Source organism: Oryx dammah, unplaced genomic scaffold, assembly GCF_014754425.2.
Source record: "Oryx dammah isolate SB20612 unplaced genomic scaffold, SCBI_Odam_1.1 HiC_scaffold_5, whole genome shotgun sequence".
Classification (NCBI taxonomy): Eukaryota; Metazoa; Chordata; class Mammalia; order Artiodactyla; family Bovidae; genus Oryx; species Oryx dammah.
Genome location: NW_024070189.1, coordinates 63,880,405 through 63,895,876, shown reverse-complemented (window position 1 = coordinate 63,895,876; position 15,472 = coordinate 63,880,405). Strand labels below are relative to the sequence as shown.

The 15,472-nt window shown below is 52.9% G+C and overlaps 1 protein-coding gene across 7 annotated transcripts in view; it reads left to right on the top strand.

The window, feature by feature from the left end:
- Window positions 1-3,798: 3,798 nt before the first annotated feature.
- Window positions 3,799-15,472, top strand: part of JADE2 (jade family PHD finger 2) — a 49,306-nt gene continuing 37,632 nt past the window's right edge. The window contains exons 1-2 of one of the 7 annotated variants that reach the window (XM_040240087.1): window positions 3,799-3,939; window positions 14,431-14,488. In XM_040240087.1, the coding sequence (XP_040096021.1) occupies window positions 14,431-14,488 (58 nt within the window). In that variant the 5' untranslated portion in view covers window positions 3,799-3,939. Of the gene's footprint in view, window positions 3,940-3,974; window positions 4,105-5,291; window positions 5,677-5,830; window positions 5,968-6,348; window positions 6,441-7,402; window positions 9,423-14,430; window positions 14,489-15,472 lie in introns of those variants that run through there. The other 6 variants (XM_040240084.1, XM_040240083.1, XM_040240089.1 and 3 more) reach the window with 6 other exon arrangements.

Below are 15,472 nucleotides of genomic sequence, written 5' to 3'. Positions count from 1 at the left end.
CCAGGATGTCTGACCCTAGATAACTGATCACACCATCGTGATTATCTGGGTTGTGAAGATTTTTGTACAGTTCTTCTGTGTATTCTTGCCACCTCTTCTTAATATCTTCTGCTTCTGTTAAGTCCATACCATTTCTGTCCTTTATCGAGCCCATCTTTTCATGAAATGTTCCTTTGGTATCTCTGATTTTCTTGAAGAGATCTCTAGTCTTTCCCATTCTGTTGTTTTCCTCTGTTTCTTTGCATTGATCGCTGAGGAAGGCTTTGTACAATGTCTCCTGCACAATGTCACGAACCTCCATCCATAGTTCATCAGGCACTCTGTCTATCAAATCTAGTCCCTTAAATCTATTTCTCACTTCCACTGTATAATCATAAGGGATTTGATTTAGGTCATATCTCAATGGTCTAGTGGTTTTCCCTACTTTCTTCAATTTAAGTCTGAATTTGGCAGTGAGGCATTCATAATCTGAGCCACAGTCAGCTCCCAGTCTTATTTTTGCTGACTGTATAGAGCTTCTCCATCTTTGGTTGCAAAGAATATAATCAAGCTGATTTTGGTGTTGACCATCTGCTGATGTCCATGTGTAGAGTCTTCTCTTGTGTTGTTGGAAGAGGGTGTTTGCTATGACCAGTGTGTTCTCTTGGCAAAACTCTATTAGCCTTTGCCCTGCTTCATTCTGTACTCCAAGGCCAAAGTTGCCTGTTACTCCAGGTGTTCCTGACTTCCTATTTTGCATTCCAGTCCCCTATAATGAAAAGGACATCTTTTTTAGGGTGTTGTTAGTTCTAAAAGGTCTTGTAGGTCTTCATAGACCCATTCAGTTTCAGCTTCTTCTGCGTTACTGGTTGGGACATAGGCTTGGATAACCGTGATATTGAATGGTTTGCCTTGGAAACGAACAGAGATCATTCTGTCGTTTTTGAGACTGCATCCAAGTACTGCATTTTGGACTCTTTTGTTGACCATGATGGCTACTCCATTTCTTCTAAGGGATTCTTGCGCACAGTATTACAATGGTCATCTGAGTTAAATTCACCCATTCCAGTCCATTTTAGTTTGCTGATTCCTAGAATGTCGACATTCACTCTTGCCATCTCCTGTTTGACCACTTCCAGTTTGCCTTGATTGATGGACCTAACATTCCAGGTTCCTATATTGCTCTTTACAGCATCAGACCTTGCTTCTATCACTAGTCACATCCACAACTGGGTATTGTTTTTGCTTTGGCTCCATCCCTTCATTCTTTCTGGAGTTATTCTCCACTGATCTCCAGTAGCATATTGCGTACTCACCGCCCTGGGGAATTCCTCTTTCAGTAGCCTATCATTTTGCCTTTTCATACTGTTCATGGGGTTCTCAAGGCAAGAATACTGAAGTGGTTTGCCATTCCCTTCTCCAGTGGACCACATTCTGTCAGACTTCTCCACTATGATCCGTCCGTCTTGGAGATTTTCCAAGTCTCCTGTAAATGTGTTATCATACTTTCATAATTTAAAAAATAAAAAAGAAAGAAGAAAAAAAAAGAATCCCTATCTCAGAATGCTCTTCCTCCATAAACCCTCACAACTCATTCCTTCATCTCATTTTACTCAAAATCTATCTTCTCAGCAAGCTTTTCCCTGAGGACTCTATTTAAACTGCATCCTCACATTCCCTATCCCCCTTTCTACTTAATTCTTCTCCACGGCACCTACTAACCTTCAAATATAAGCTTTTTTTCAACTTTAAAAAATTATGTATTTCCTTTAACTAGGAAGTCAGAATAGGCTTTTTTTTTTTAATTGGAGGATAATTTCTTTGCAATATTGTGTTGGTTTTTGGTTGCTTCTGGATTCCTCCTGTCTGCCTGGTTGTCGGAGGTCCCTCACCAGCAGTGTGGTGAGTATCCTATGTGTGAGGACACACTGACTCTGTGTCTTCCCTCTCCACCATCTTGGCTCCGCCTTTAGAGAATACGCATTTTTTCTATCCTGTTTGTGCTGTATTCCCAGCACCTAGAATGATGCTTAACATACAGAAGGCACTCAATAAATATTTGTTGAAAATAATTAATGATTACATTTCCAAGGACACCAAGATTCTCTCTCTTTTTTTTTCTGTAAAAAGTTAATGAATGATTTGTGAAAGTTTTAACAAGGATTGAGGAGTTATAATTAGCTTCCATGAAATCATTCTATTTACATTTCCAAGGTTAGCCTTAAACAGTAGCACAGAACAGTACAAACTCAAGGATTCTAATGGAGTACCCCATCCTAAACAAGAAGTACCTTCCAAGGACTATTTAGGTGACTTGGATCTCACCCAAAGTCAGGGAAACCACCTCAGAGAAAAAGTGCAGCTCATACAATTATTTCTTGCCAATATAGCAATCAGGCTCCCATCCCCAGTCAAACCAGTCATGCTAGTAATTTTTGGCAGTGTGGTAAAATGGAAAGCACATGGGTCCTGGGGTCTGCTGGACTAGGTGCCCATTCTGCTGCCACTTGCTAGCTGTTCTACTGTTGGCAAGTTGCTAAATCTTTTGAATAGGTAACATGCGGTTTTCCTGAGGATGAAGGAGGATGACTAACAGTCCACAGCCCAGATCAGGTGCCCTATAAATGGTCATTCACTCCCTCTTCTTCCTCTAGGTCATTTAATAACTGCTTGCCATGGGATCAGGATGGCTAAGAGGAGGAGCCTGTCCAGTTCTCTCCTACATGTAAACCCTCTACGACTAGCTCTAACAAGAGCAGTTCCCTTCAACTGTGCCACTGTATCTTGGTACCTCCACTCTCACCTCAGATATGCAGCTACCATCTGGACCTTGACCATGATGTCCACAATCATTCAGTTTTTTCTCCTGGCCTTCCCTTTGGCCCACAGTGGGAGATCTTGTATATGTCCCTCAGTTTCTTAGTGCTAACAGCTTTCAGGGAGTATATTCGCACCCTTCCAAAATGTAGGCACCAGGAAAAGTGCTAATGTGCACCATATACACTGAGTCAGGCCCTGCTATACACTTATAGTCCATATATATATATATATATATATATATATGGCCTCAGGAAGCCTCCAACCACCCCATTCTACAGAAGAGGAGAAAGAGACCCAGAGATGAATTCACCTGCCCACATGAAGCAGTCTTGGAACTGCAGAGCCAGAATTAGAGCCTCCCTATTTAACCATTTTGTTACATGCTCTTAGTCTGGGACACCTGTTTCTGGGCACTGAGCTTGAGGTTCGGAAAACCTACCAACTGACTACTGAACGCTGGAGCAGATCTAATTGGGAGGTGATACCCAGCCCCTCAATCTTGCTGGCAAACTTCCCTAGACTTTGTGAATGAAGGCCAAGGAAGAGAAATGTTGCAGTGACTCCCTTGGAGCTTGTATTTCTTTCCTGTGGCAAAAAGTGCTTATTTCAGCATCCATCATCTCCCTCTTTGTTGTGTAGACAATCCGCCCTGTCTGAGGATTTGTGCTGTTATTATGAGTTTGTTTATTATTGGATTTATTTCTCCTATAAGCAAATGTGTTCACAACATTCCATCAGGGAATCTTCTTAATTGTCACATAAATGTCATCTTATGTAAATTTAATATTTATCTTTCCACAGAAGGGGTGGAGGGAAAAGAAAGGATAAACAACCTTCAGTCTTGGAGAGGGGAGGCGGTTCCTGTTTCAGTTCACAACTCACCCACGTGCCTTCAAAGTCAGAGGTGAGGTTGAAGAAATTATTGGATCATGTTTGAGGGATAGCCAAAAAGGAGGGGTTAGAAAAAGTTGGCAATGATGCTTTGAGGATATTGGGCCTGGCTCCCAGGTCTCCCCCACCCCCCAACCCCGCCGGAGTCCAGACCACCCCCTCCCTAGCTGGGAGCATCTGAGAAGGCTGCAGTTTGCCCCCCACTTCTCCCCATCCAGAAGGCCAGCCAGGCTCCTTCCTCGAGAGAAGGTGAGTGCGGCGGGCGCAGCGGGCTGGGTGGGTGTGGCCCGCGGCTCCGGGAACGGACCCAAGGCCCCGCCAGCGCCCGAGAGCCGCCCGACAGCCCGCCTGCCTGGCGAGCGCAAGCTCTTCTTCCAGAAACTGCGAGGATCCCAGCGAACTGTGCACCACAAGGTCAAGTCGGGAAGTGGAGCCGGAGGAGGAGGGGCGAGGAGGCGAAGGGTGGGGAGAGGGGCGCCCCGCTTCCTCGCCAAGTGCCAATCCTTGGAAGTTGCCCCTTGGTTTTTAACCCTTTAAGGGGAGTGGGAAGGAGCAAGGGGGAAGTGGATACCCTCCGGCAAACTCCTACAGGAACCAGGACGTGCAGCCACCCACCCACTCACCCATCACTGCGTTCTCTATCCCCCGGAAATGCGGGGCTGAGCCGGGCGCCAGGAGGCACTCGGGCGGGGGGAGGGGGGCGATGAACCCGAGAGGGACCCTCTCTACGGACCGCCCCTCCTTCCTGAGGTGGCCCACAATTTCAAGTTTCCCCAGCCCGGGATGTTAGTTTCCATCTGCTCTGGGTGGGGGAGGAGAGCCGCGCCCCCTCCCCCAGACTCGCGCGCGCCCCTCCCCTCCGCTCCAGCCAGCACTTTCTGCTCACTTCTGGCGCTGCAAAACGCCACGCGATTTATTCGTTTCGCATTTTTAAACCAGCGATTTAACCAGCAGGGCCTAGAGCGAGGGTCTTCCAGCGCTGGAACCCCGGGAGGCGGGGTGCTCTGTGCAAACCTCGTTCCCTCCGCGAGTGTCGCCTTCAGGCTGTTATTTGCAAAGAAACGTCTTTTTGACGCAGGGAGAAATGGCAAATTTTAAGTACGTCATTAATATGGCGCCAAAAGATTTTTTTAAGTATAAGCTTGCTTTTTTTTTTTTAAAGGTTGCGGGGGGGCGCCGCCCCGGTCTGGGGCGCGAAGGGGGCGGGGTGTGAGCAGAAAGTGTGAGAGAGAGTGGAGGGGCGGGGTATGTGTGTGAGTGTGTGAAGTGTGAGCAGACCTGATGGGACTTGCACGGGCGCAGCCGCCGCTTGGGCCCGGCCCTGGGGACAGGGCGGGCTGGGGGCGCCCCAGAGCCCGTGGGGAGTACAGGCCCGAGGTGCAGGCAAGAGGGCGGCCCAGCAGGGTGCCCTCCACCCGGAGGCCTGCAACGCTACCTGAACCCGCTGCTGGAGCCAAACAACTGGGCGGGGGGGTGGACGGGGGGGTCAGGAGTGGAGATCCGAGTGAATAAGAAAAAAGTGGCTACTCCCCCTCCCTCGCTCCTCCCGCCTGCCCCCACCCCACCCCCACCCCGCCCCCACCCCAACACATTTTTTTTTTTTTTCTAAAGAGATCACAAGGAAGTCTTGGTTTAAAAAGAAACAGAAACATACACAGGGGGGTTGGTGAATGGTGCCGACCGCGGCCATCGCAGTTGGAGGCTATTTGGGGGGGTGGGTGAGAGGCGTCCATGGAGTTACTTTGCGCCCACTCCTAGCGTCAAGGGCTTAGGTCCAGCGGGCTGACCGTCCCCGGCCAGGGTGCGGTGCCGGGGACCCCACGGCCCCGGCCACCTCCTTCGCCACGACCCCGGATGGATGCGCGCCCCCCGCCCGCCCGCGCCGGCCCCAGGAGCTCCGGGTTTCAGGAGCATCCTTCCCACGCCGGCCCCAGCCGCGGCGCGTAACCGTGGGTAGCGCCCCTCGGAAGGGCACCGCGGAGCAAGGTAAGATCCAGCCCCCGGCGACTGGCCCTGCGCATCTCCACGGCGTTATTTTGTGTTTTTGCAACAGATCTGCCAGCGCTTCTCGCTCCCTCTCTCTCTCTCTCTCTCTTGCTCGCTCGCTCCCTCTCTCTCCTGCTGGCTGCCTGTTCTAGGAAGCCAGCGCGCGCGCGGGGGGGGGGGGGGGTGCCGATGCACAGCACAGGGGAGATTGCGCATGTTGGTCAGTCGTGTTTTAAAGAGTACATTGCGGGGAGGCTGAGAGGGGCGCATGCAACAACAACTTTTGGAAGGGTGAGCTTGGCGACCTTCTTTATTAATGACTGCGGCAAAGCGCCCCTGGGCCGGGGAGGGGGCGCGGGCGGGCGGGGGCGCGCCTGGGCTGCAACTTGCCCCGCGGGCTCTGGCTGGGCGGAGGGGCTGCGGCTGGAGACCTGTGCGGAGAGGAGGTCGCGCGGCCGGGGACGTGGGTTCGGAGGACCCGGGGGTATCTGCCCTCCTGTCTCCCCGAGTTTCATTTTGTTGATACGCAGCACGTCCGGGCGCCGAACCGGGTCGAGCCGGTGCACATGACCCCGCGCTGGGCTCACGTGCAGCCGGTCCGGTCCCAGACACCTTCCGGGGGCTACCGCCTCCGCCCTGTTGCCCCCTCTCCCGGCTGGGTGCACGCGGGCTATGCACGCGGGGGCAGCATGCTCGGCTCCCGGGCGCGGAGGCTCTGCACAAATTAAGCAGTTTTTTGGAGGGGCGGGGGATACCCTTTCCAGGTGAGTATGGAGGGTTCACAGCTCCAGCGCGGGGGCGCGGGCTGGGGTCGGGGGCAACCCCCCCGTCCAGGGCTGCGCGCGAGTCCAGCGGGGGAGAAACGCTGCTGGGAGTGGAAATGTACCGGCGGCCGCCGGAGCGGCGGGTGCGCGCCCGCGGGGCGACGGCAGGGGGCGTGGCCCTTGTTTACCTTCTCCCAACTCTGCTGGTTCGCGTCCCGCTCAGGGGACGGTTCTGCAGTCCCCTGCCCTCCGGCTCCGCCCCGATCCCTGAGTGGTACTGGGAAGATGTAGGCAAGTGGCGCCCTGAGCTTGGGACTTACACACCTGACCCCCAAATGAGTGACATTGCAGCCCCCGCCCCCACCAAGCACCGCTGCAGTCCCTCTCCCGGATCCCCGGCCCCGCCCCGCCCCCGGCAGTGGCATCTTCCCGGCCTCACCTCCTTCCTCCCTCTCTCCCTCCCTCCTTCCCACCCACTCGCCTGCGCCTGCGGAGCGGCTTCTGCCCGCCTCCTCTCCGCCTGGGTGTAGACTTGTGGCTCCCTCCGGTCCCTTCCCGCTTATCCCTGGCCCCTGAGATACCCTGTACTTCAGGCCAAGGAGAGAAGGGGTCAGCTTGGTGGTTCGTAGCTTTAATGTCAGAAAAGGAGGATGTCTGCGAGACAAGCAGGAAGGCTTGACTGTAGCTTCTAGAGGCCCAGGACACCCACCCTCCCCACACACACTCTCTGTCCCCCACCACACACAGTTGCCACCCCCAAGGGGCTCGACTGCTCTCACCCGTTACACCTAAGCTCCTCCTTCCGCTCCCGGGTCAAGGCCACCTCCCGGCGCCACCCCCTGCCCGAACCGCTTCCAGCCAGGGCTGGAGCCCCCCGCAGCCACCTCCGGCTCCTCCTCCCGGCTCCCGCGGTCAGAATCACGCCGGCGCGCCTCCAGCTTGCTGTCCCGCGGACTACCTTTAGGGGCAGGCTGGAGGCGCGCGCCACCCCCCTCCCACTCCCCTTAGCCTTTGCTGCCGGCCGGGACGTTTTTCCTTAGCACCTTGTCTTCTGGTTTCATGCCCTGGGCTGGTGGGGCGGGAAGGGCTGTGTTTCCCTTTGCTCGGTGCCAAGGGTAGGAAGCATCCGGCGTCTCTGGTCTCTGCAAATTCCCAAACCTTGCCCTCGCGCTTAGCATTCTCTCTCGTCGTCCCCCACTTTGGAATTCCAAGACACGAAGTTTTTATACAGGGTCTTAAGTTTGCAGGGGTCATCAGGAGGCATCGCGTTTACACTCCTAGCCGAGGAGCTGAGAGGACACAACTGACTGCTACCTTGCCTTTGTTGCAAGGGGGAGGAACCCTGAGCTTTGAGGCCAGACAAGCTGTCAGGATGTCCCTTTAACGTTTATGTTTGCTGACTTAGTCTTGGGCCTGGGTGGTGGTAGGGCCTCCTGGCCTCTCCTCCCAGGGTGACATTAACTCCCTCCCTTCACTGGTAAAATTCCCAGTAGGACATTTGGCAGAAGAGCTGGGCAGGGAGCTGCCAACCGGGCCTGGCCCTGTTTCCTGGGTTCCCAGGGTGCTGGCTTCTCCCCTACCCTGACTTCCTTTTCCACCTTAGGGCCCCAAGTGAAGGCACCATCTCTCCTGTCCCATCTTCCTCAGGCGGGTTGGGACTCGCAGAACGATCTAACAAGCAGAGAAGGAAAATAACAACAGAATAACTGTAAGAGGAAGGAATGAGTAATAAAGCCGACCCAGGCAGGGAGGAGGGCTTTCATGTTTAAGAGATGCTATTTGCTTTTTAGGTCACAGGCTGCAAAAACAGGCTTTGATCCGAAGTGGGCGAATAATTTATTGAGAAAGTTTGCATGGTAGGGGAAAAAAGGGATGTTTGTTTGATCTGGAGGCCTCTCAGTTGTCCCAAGTGCTGTTGGCTGTTGTCTAGAGTGGAAAAGCATTTGGTTCCACAGCAAATGCCTCACTGAGGGAAGTCCTTGCCCCAGGCAGCAAGACTTGCAGTGAGTGTTGGTTTTGAAACTGTTTAGCCAAGGGTCTCCCCAGCACTTTTGGAGTTGAAGTGTTTAAGGGTAGAGTTGTTTGGGCTCAGGATGCAGCAAATGTTTCCAGAACATTTCCCATCCAATGTGCTTTTCCTTTCCCTAAATGGCCCGGCTGAATGGCCAATAACACTGATCCAAGAGGCAGTCGGAAATCTCCACTTAGCTTTTGTTGACAGGTGAGGTGGGACTCTGATCCCCAGCCCCCAAGTCCTTCCAGAATCTTGAGGTGAGGCTTTTGGCACTGATTTCCACATCCTTGAGGTTGGGGGCAGGGTATTCTGATTAAGCGTTGTTCCAGTTATCAGGGAGGTACTTATCTTACATCCAAGATTCAATCAGAGGCTTCCAGTCCAAATTCTTCACAGCTCATCCAGCAGGCTCTTTTTGGCACTCACAGTTTTCCCTTTGGGGTCTCTATGGGGAGGCCAAGTTGGACTTGTGAAGAGGGGAATATCCGTGTAAGATCCTCACTGTGTCTCAAAGGTGAGGAACCCAGGAAGATTCTCAGGAAACCCACAGGAATCTGGAGCACCCCAACCATACTCCAAGTTGTAGATATGTGCACTGTGTGCTGGGGGCAAGGTGCTCTCTTTAAGGTAAGACAGCCGAGATTTGACTGCTGGCTTTGCAGTCACCAGCTGTGGCAATTGCTCCATACCTCAGTTTCTTCATCTGCAGCTGTGTTACTGACAGTACCTGCCTCATGGTGGGTGTGTGGATTAAGTGATATGTTGCATAAAGAAGACTAAGCACAAAGCCGGCCATGGGATAAGCACCTGATTGGTATTAGCTATTCTTACTATTAATAACCTGGATAGGACCCAAATGCAGCTGACCTTTGACCTCTCCCCTTTAAGGTAGGCCAGAGAGCCAGCTTCCTTCTCTGAAGAAGGAACCAGAAGGACCCTGCAGTTGCCAATGGGCAGTCATTCGTGGAGTGAGTGGGCTGAACTTTGCCCTCTCTGAGGTGGAGGGTAGAGTGTGAAAGTGCTGAAGGACAGAGTAGACAAAGCCCCTTTCTGTCTCCCAGGATCCCCTTGGCATGTCCTCAGAACTGGGTCTGGAGGGTGGGTGTGGAGAGTGTGTTCTAGGGGAGCTGGGTGCCCCCGGGACAGGCGAGCAGTGATGGGTGTTGGAGGAGGATTAGGATTCCCTGTGATTGGAGAAGCAAGTCTGAGGATCTGTGTGTACAAAATCACTGTTGTCACAGCAGTTACTGTCCCTGAGAAGGCATTAAAGTTAATGAGAGATAGGAAAGAGTGGGGCTCTGACCCCCATTTAAAACGGTTTAAGAGTGTGCAGCTCTTGTTTTCTGAATGTCTGGCCTTCCCGACACAAGCAGGCTCTGAGGACAGGTTTTCCAGCCGAAATATCATTAAATTGTATTAGCATCTTATTACACACACGCCTTAGCGGTCTGCCTCAGACAGGGAGAGTTTTTGTTTCTCTTTGAAAGATTGTGTCTGGAATGGTAAATTGCCTGCTTGAAAGCCTTTTCCTCCCCTTTTTAAAGGAGGAAGACGAAATCCTGCTGTGTGTGGTGGCAGGCTGGGCAGGCCTGGTGGTCCCCAGAGAGGAGAGGCCGGAGGCCAGGTTGGGGTGTTTTAACTGCCCAGGGAGCTGCTGCAGTAGCAGGCCTGAAAGACCCACTGTTTCCAGGGTCAGCTGGAGGGGCGTTAATAGAGGCCCAGGGTGTTTATTTGAGTTTATTTGCGGAGAGGTCTTTAAAGGGGGCTGGCATTGGGCATTGGTGTTTCAAGTCCAGACCTGAGGTCCCCACTAAGACCAGTGGCTAGTGCTGCCAAGAAAACATCTGCCACCAAACTGCTGCCCTATTACTGAGTTGACATTGATCATTAGCCAGGAGCCCAACCAAATAAAGCCTCTTGGAAAACGTGTGAGGTTAAGACGGGGAAGGCGGGCTGTGCAAACAGGTCGAAATCTTGGGCTGGGGTGTTTGCTCCCACAGGCTGCGAGCAGGCTGGCTGGGCTGTGTGGCCCCACACTTCTGGAGGGAGGAGACAAGAACACACTCAGCACTTCATGTGTACCAAACCCCTGTTATGTGCTAGGTACAACTCGAAGGGGTACTGGGGACAAGCAAGGATCCAAACAGTGACACTTTTTCTTGTTGTAGAACATATACTCTGAAGGAGAAGGACATTCAACAAGTAGCTCAAGAAACACTTCTAAAGAAGCTGAGTAACTGGGTGGTGGGCTTTCTGTAGATAAAGCAGCTGGCGTAGACCTCTGTGATGTTTAAGCCGAAACCTGAAGGATGAAAAGTCCAAGGTGCCTAGATTGTGTAGATCATTACAGGCACAGAGCACACCTGTGCACAGGTCTGGAGGTGCAGACTCTCTGTTTCAGGAAACGAAAGGAGGCTGGTTCGACTGGGAAGTGGTGGGAAACGGGCTGGTGGTCAATATGCAGTAGGCAGGTACCAGATCATATAAAGTCTTATGGTTAGAAGCTTGAGTTTTGCCCTTGATCAACAGGGAGCCTGTGAAAGATTTGAAATAGGCCATATGACATGATCTGATGTATGTTTTTTGAAGATCGTTCTGGCTACTGTGTGGATCCTGGATTATGAGGGAGCAGTAGGGAAAGTTGGGAGATGAATGAGGAGTCCTTCGAGAGATGAGACTGGCCTGGACCAGCGTAGAAGCAGTAAAGATGGGGAAGGCGGCTGGATTCTCTGTGTGTTCTGGAGGGAGCGCCCACTGCACTTGCCAAGGGTCAGCAGTGGGGTGGAGGAGCCACAGCAAGGCGGCTCCCTGAGGGGACTCTAGGACTCCCAGAGGAGAGCTGTGTGTGTCTTCATAGCTGGGGAAGGTGTGGGAGTGCAAGTGGACTGGTAGCAATGGCAGGAAAAGGGGACACTTCTTTCCCAGAGTCTCCTTTGTGGTACTTTCTGTCCCTAAAAGTAAGTGCCTCGTGACCCTGAATATTTTCCTAGGGCAGACCTTGCTTTGGGAGAGGTTAGGGGAGCCATCAGAGAGGAAAAACGAGAGGCCAAGATCAGGTCTTGGCATCCCCATCTCCCACCTGCACGTGTAGCCCTGGATTTCAACTTTGGTAAGAATCCTCCGTGTCCTCTGTGCTGGGTTGGAGGGGGACGTCATGGGGCAAAGCCTTGTCCCGCAGGGGAGGCCAGGCCTCATTTGAGGCTTCATTGCCCACTGAGAAGAAGCTTACCTAAGGCAGGGAGACCTTTCGAACAGACTTGGTTCAAAGAAAAGAAGCAAAGCAGTGGTTTCCCTCTGAAGCCTAGTTATTATTCCAATTAAGCCGCCACAAAATCTGCTTCCATAATAACACACTGTCCAGGAGGACTCTGGGGTGTTTCATGGAGGAGCTGGCTGAGGGTGGGGTGCAGGTCTGTGTGCTGACAGGTCACACTGGTCCTGGGGAGCAGGAAACAGCAGTAGGAGGAGGTCCTGGCAGTCAAGGGGTCCTATTGGCAGGACCTTCCTTACTGCACAGCTCACTGCCTTGCTGAGGAGGCCTTCGGGTGGCGGCTGGTAGAACTGTTCACCTGGCCCAAGTCTGCTGTGGTATTAATAACCAGCACCCATATGGAATGCCAGCCACTGTGCTAAGGGCTTTATGCTGCTCTCCTTCACTCACCAGCTGATTCTGGCCCACAGATGTGTTTAGTTTGGCCCTCTCAAAGTGTTTTAAATATCTAAATCAGTTGCCAGCATTTTAAGTTCAGGAGATTTATGTAAAATTCCAGATCCAATTTGTGTCTTTGGGGAGGTGTGTCTTTCCCAAGGTCCCTGGTCTAGTGAGGGGTGGAGATAGGATTTGAACTTGGCCTCCCTGAGTCCAGTGCTGCTGCTTTTATATTATGGGACAGCCTGGCTTGCAAGTGCGTATTTGCTGGAAATGAAGAAAAATGCCGTTCATGTAGAGGATTTCAGAAGAAAACAGATGGGTGCACTAAGAGCACTCCTCCCCCTTCTCCTACCCTACCTGCGACAGCTGGGCTGGCAAGATTCAGGCTGGAGTCAGAGTTGTGTTACAGTCACCTCTGTCACATGCAGACCCCAGAGAACAGCAAGGATGGGCAAGGATCTGGGGGGTGGAGTATTAGTGCCCCATTCAGTCATTCAGTCTATGACCTGAGCCACTGGGCTGCACAGAGGCAGAGTAGTCTCAAGGTCAAGAGCATGGTCTCCTGAGTCAGAGAAACCTCTTATAAGAACTGTGATCTTGGGCAAGTCACTTAACCTCTGAGCTTCATTTTCCTTGCCTGCAAAAGGGAAGCAGCCATCATGCCTGCCAGCACCAAGGGCCAGTTCTGAGGCCTCACTGGGGTCCCTGTATGCCAGGATGTGCCCCTCCCCAAGCAGTGGGTACTTAGCCGTTTCAACTCTGGTTCCTGCCTCCTTGGCATCCGTGCTCCTCCCCACCAGGCATGCCTCCAGACCTCCACACCCTCTGGAGAGCACTTGGCTTCCACCTTTGCAGATGGGCAGCAAGCAGCCCCAGTGAACCTTCCATCTTAACCCTACTCTCGGGAGACATGGGGGTGGAGAAAAGCTCCTGTCTAAGGTCAAGTTTGAGGCCAGAGGGTCCTTCTGAGTAGCTCAGAGTTCTGGGTAATTGCAACCCACCTTAGAGAGCCAATGCTCCTAAGGCCTCTGCAAGGCCACAGTAAAACAAGGTGACCTCTCCCAGGGCTCCGCATGAGCAGACTTGGGGTGACAGCAGGTGGCAAATGGGATTCACAGTGGGGCTGGGCAGCCCTGTTGGTCGGCAGCTGGGCTCTCTCCCTACTGACACTGGGTCCTTGTCCTTTGCTGTGTACAGTGAGGCAGCCCAGGGTCCAGGCTGACAGAAACATGGTGAAAAGCACCATGGGCTCCGAGCCCCGGGTCTGTTCTCTGAACTGGGACTCAGCCACTGACTAGCTGTGAGACGTAAGGCAGGTTAACAAGTCTCTCAGTGTGCTCCCCTCCAAGAGGGGACCAGGGCAGGCTCTGCCACCCAGGACTCTGCAGGATTAGAGGAAATAGTGGGGAGGAAAGCACTTCCAACAGGCAGGAGCTGACAAGGGCACAAAGGCAGCTCAGTGTGGGCTCAGGGATCAGACCACGTGGATTCAAATCCCAGTTCAGCCAAGTCACTAGCAGGACAAGGCACTGAGCCTCCTCAGTAAATGAAGCTAATAGCTCACAACTCCCCAGGTTGTTAGGAACACGAGATAGCTGAGTTGGCATGGGTAGGGGAAAGAACTCAGTGTGGGAGAGCCGCCCTTCTACCTTGAAGCTAAACATTGTAGTGGAGGGAAAGTGAGTTTGTATTTTTACCTGGAGATGGACACTGAGGGGAGGGTGGGCGGTGCAGCCCATTCGCTCTGGCCCTGGTGTGGCTCGGGAAGCCAGCTTGGAGCCTCCCTGCCCCACCCCAGTTCCACGCCGCTCTGGCTGCCACTCTCAGGATGTGCAGAATGTGTGCCCAGTGCTTGCAGGCTGGCTTGCCCCTCAACTCCCGTAGCCTGGTCCTCCTGGGAGAGCCTGTCTTGTTTCTGTTTTCCCTCCTCTGCCTCCAGCAGGGCGCCACTTGCAGCTTGCAGGTGAGAGTGGACTCTGTGGCAGGTGAGGGATCGGGGCAGAGGCAGGTCCAAGTCACTGCTCATTCTGGGGCTGCTGACCCCCCTTGTCCTCCCTCGTTGTCGTCTTTGACTAGATTCTCTGTTGTGTGAGGCTCTGGGCTCAGGAGCTGAGAGATGCTGCCCCCTGCCCCAGCCCCAGGGCCCATGTAGGTAGGTGAGAGAAGGGGGAGACTGCCTGAGGAGAAGGCTAGGGCATGGCCTTGTTCTCACTGTTCTGCTGCCGCGGGTTGAGTTTGGGGAGGTAGACTGACGGGCAGTTTTCTGAGAGGTTGAGGGTTTCCCAAGCTGCCTGTGAGTATAATGGGGCCTGTTTTTGTTGCAGATGGAAGAGAAGAGGCGAAAGTACTCCATCAGCAGCGACAACTCTGATACCACTGACAGTAAGGCCTTCCATGTGGGGCTCCTGTAGGGAAAGTGTTTAAATAATTATCAGGACCACAGGCCCAGATTAGGGGGGTGGGACATTGCTCCAGGGTCTCCATGTTGATGGAAGCATACAGCAGGCTGGGCCCCTCTGCTCCCTTTGAGATCCCCACAGCACCATGGCCTTCAGGGCCTTGGTGTCCTCCTCAGCTCTGCTCCCCTTTACCCTCTAGCTCTCAACCCCATGGGTTTTGCTCTTGTTGGAACAGATCAACTCCCCTCTGGGCCTTTTTTTGCCTGTGCTGTTCTGAACTGCTAGGAACACACCTCACTCCTTCTGGCCCTGCTGTTGAGTCAGGGCCCTGTGGAAGTGTCCACACAACAGGCAAAAAAACCCTGTCACTCTTCATTATAATTGCCTGATCAGTGTTATTTCCTAACTAAGTGCCATTTCCTTATCAAAGTAAGCCCCTTGGTAAGAGAGGTCATGACTTGCTGACTGCCATATCCGGCTAGATGGAGTACATAATAGGTGATCAGTAAATGTTTGCTGAAGAAATTAATGAAGGATCCTGACCTTCATGGGATCTTGGCAGTAGAATCTCAGAGATAGACTTGTGTGGGAGCTGGGTGTGTCAGCTGGACAGAGGGGGACACTCTTACACAGAAAATGGGGCTTAGGGAACCTCTCCTGAAATGGGGAGGCAAGAAAGTTTGCATTAGGTGAGAGTTTGTCCCTGGTACCAGAAGGCAGCTCTTCCTAGATGCCCCAGGAACCCGGGCCTGCATGAGCCAGTCAGAGTAAAGAATGCCATTCTGCCCTGTGTAGGAGAGATGTGCTGCCAGGAAGATTCCACCTAGTGGTGCCCTCAGGTGAAAGCCCAGGCTGAGAAAGAGGCTGCACTGCCACAGAGGCTGGGCCTGTAGACCTTAGCTTGTTCACATATATGGTGAGCAGCTGGGACTGGGGAGAGCCTCAAGGCCCCCTGAGAGTCCCTGGA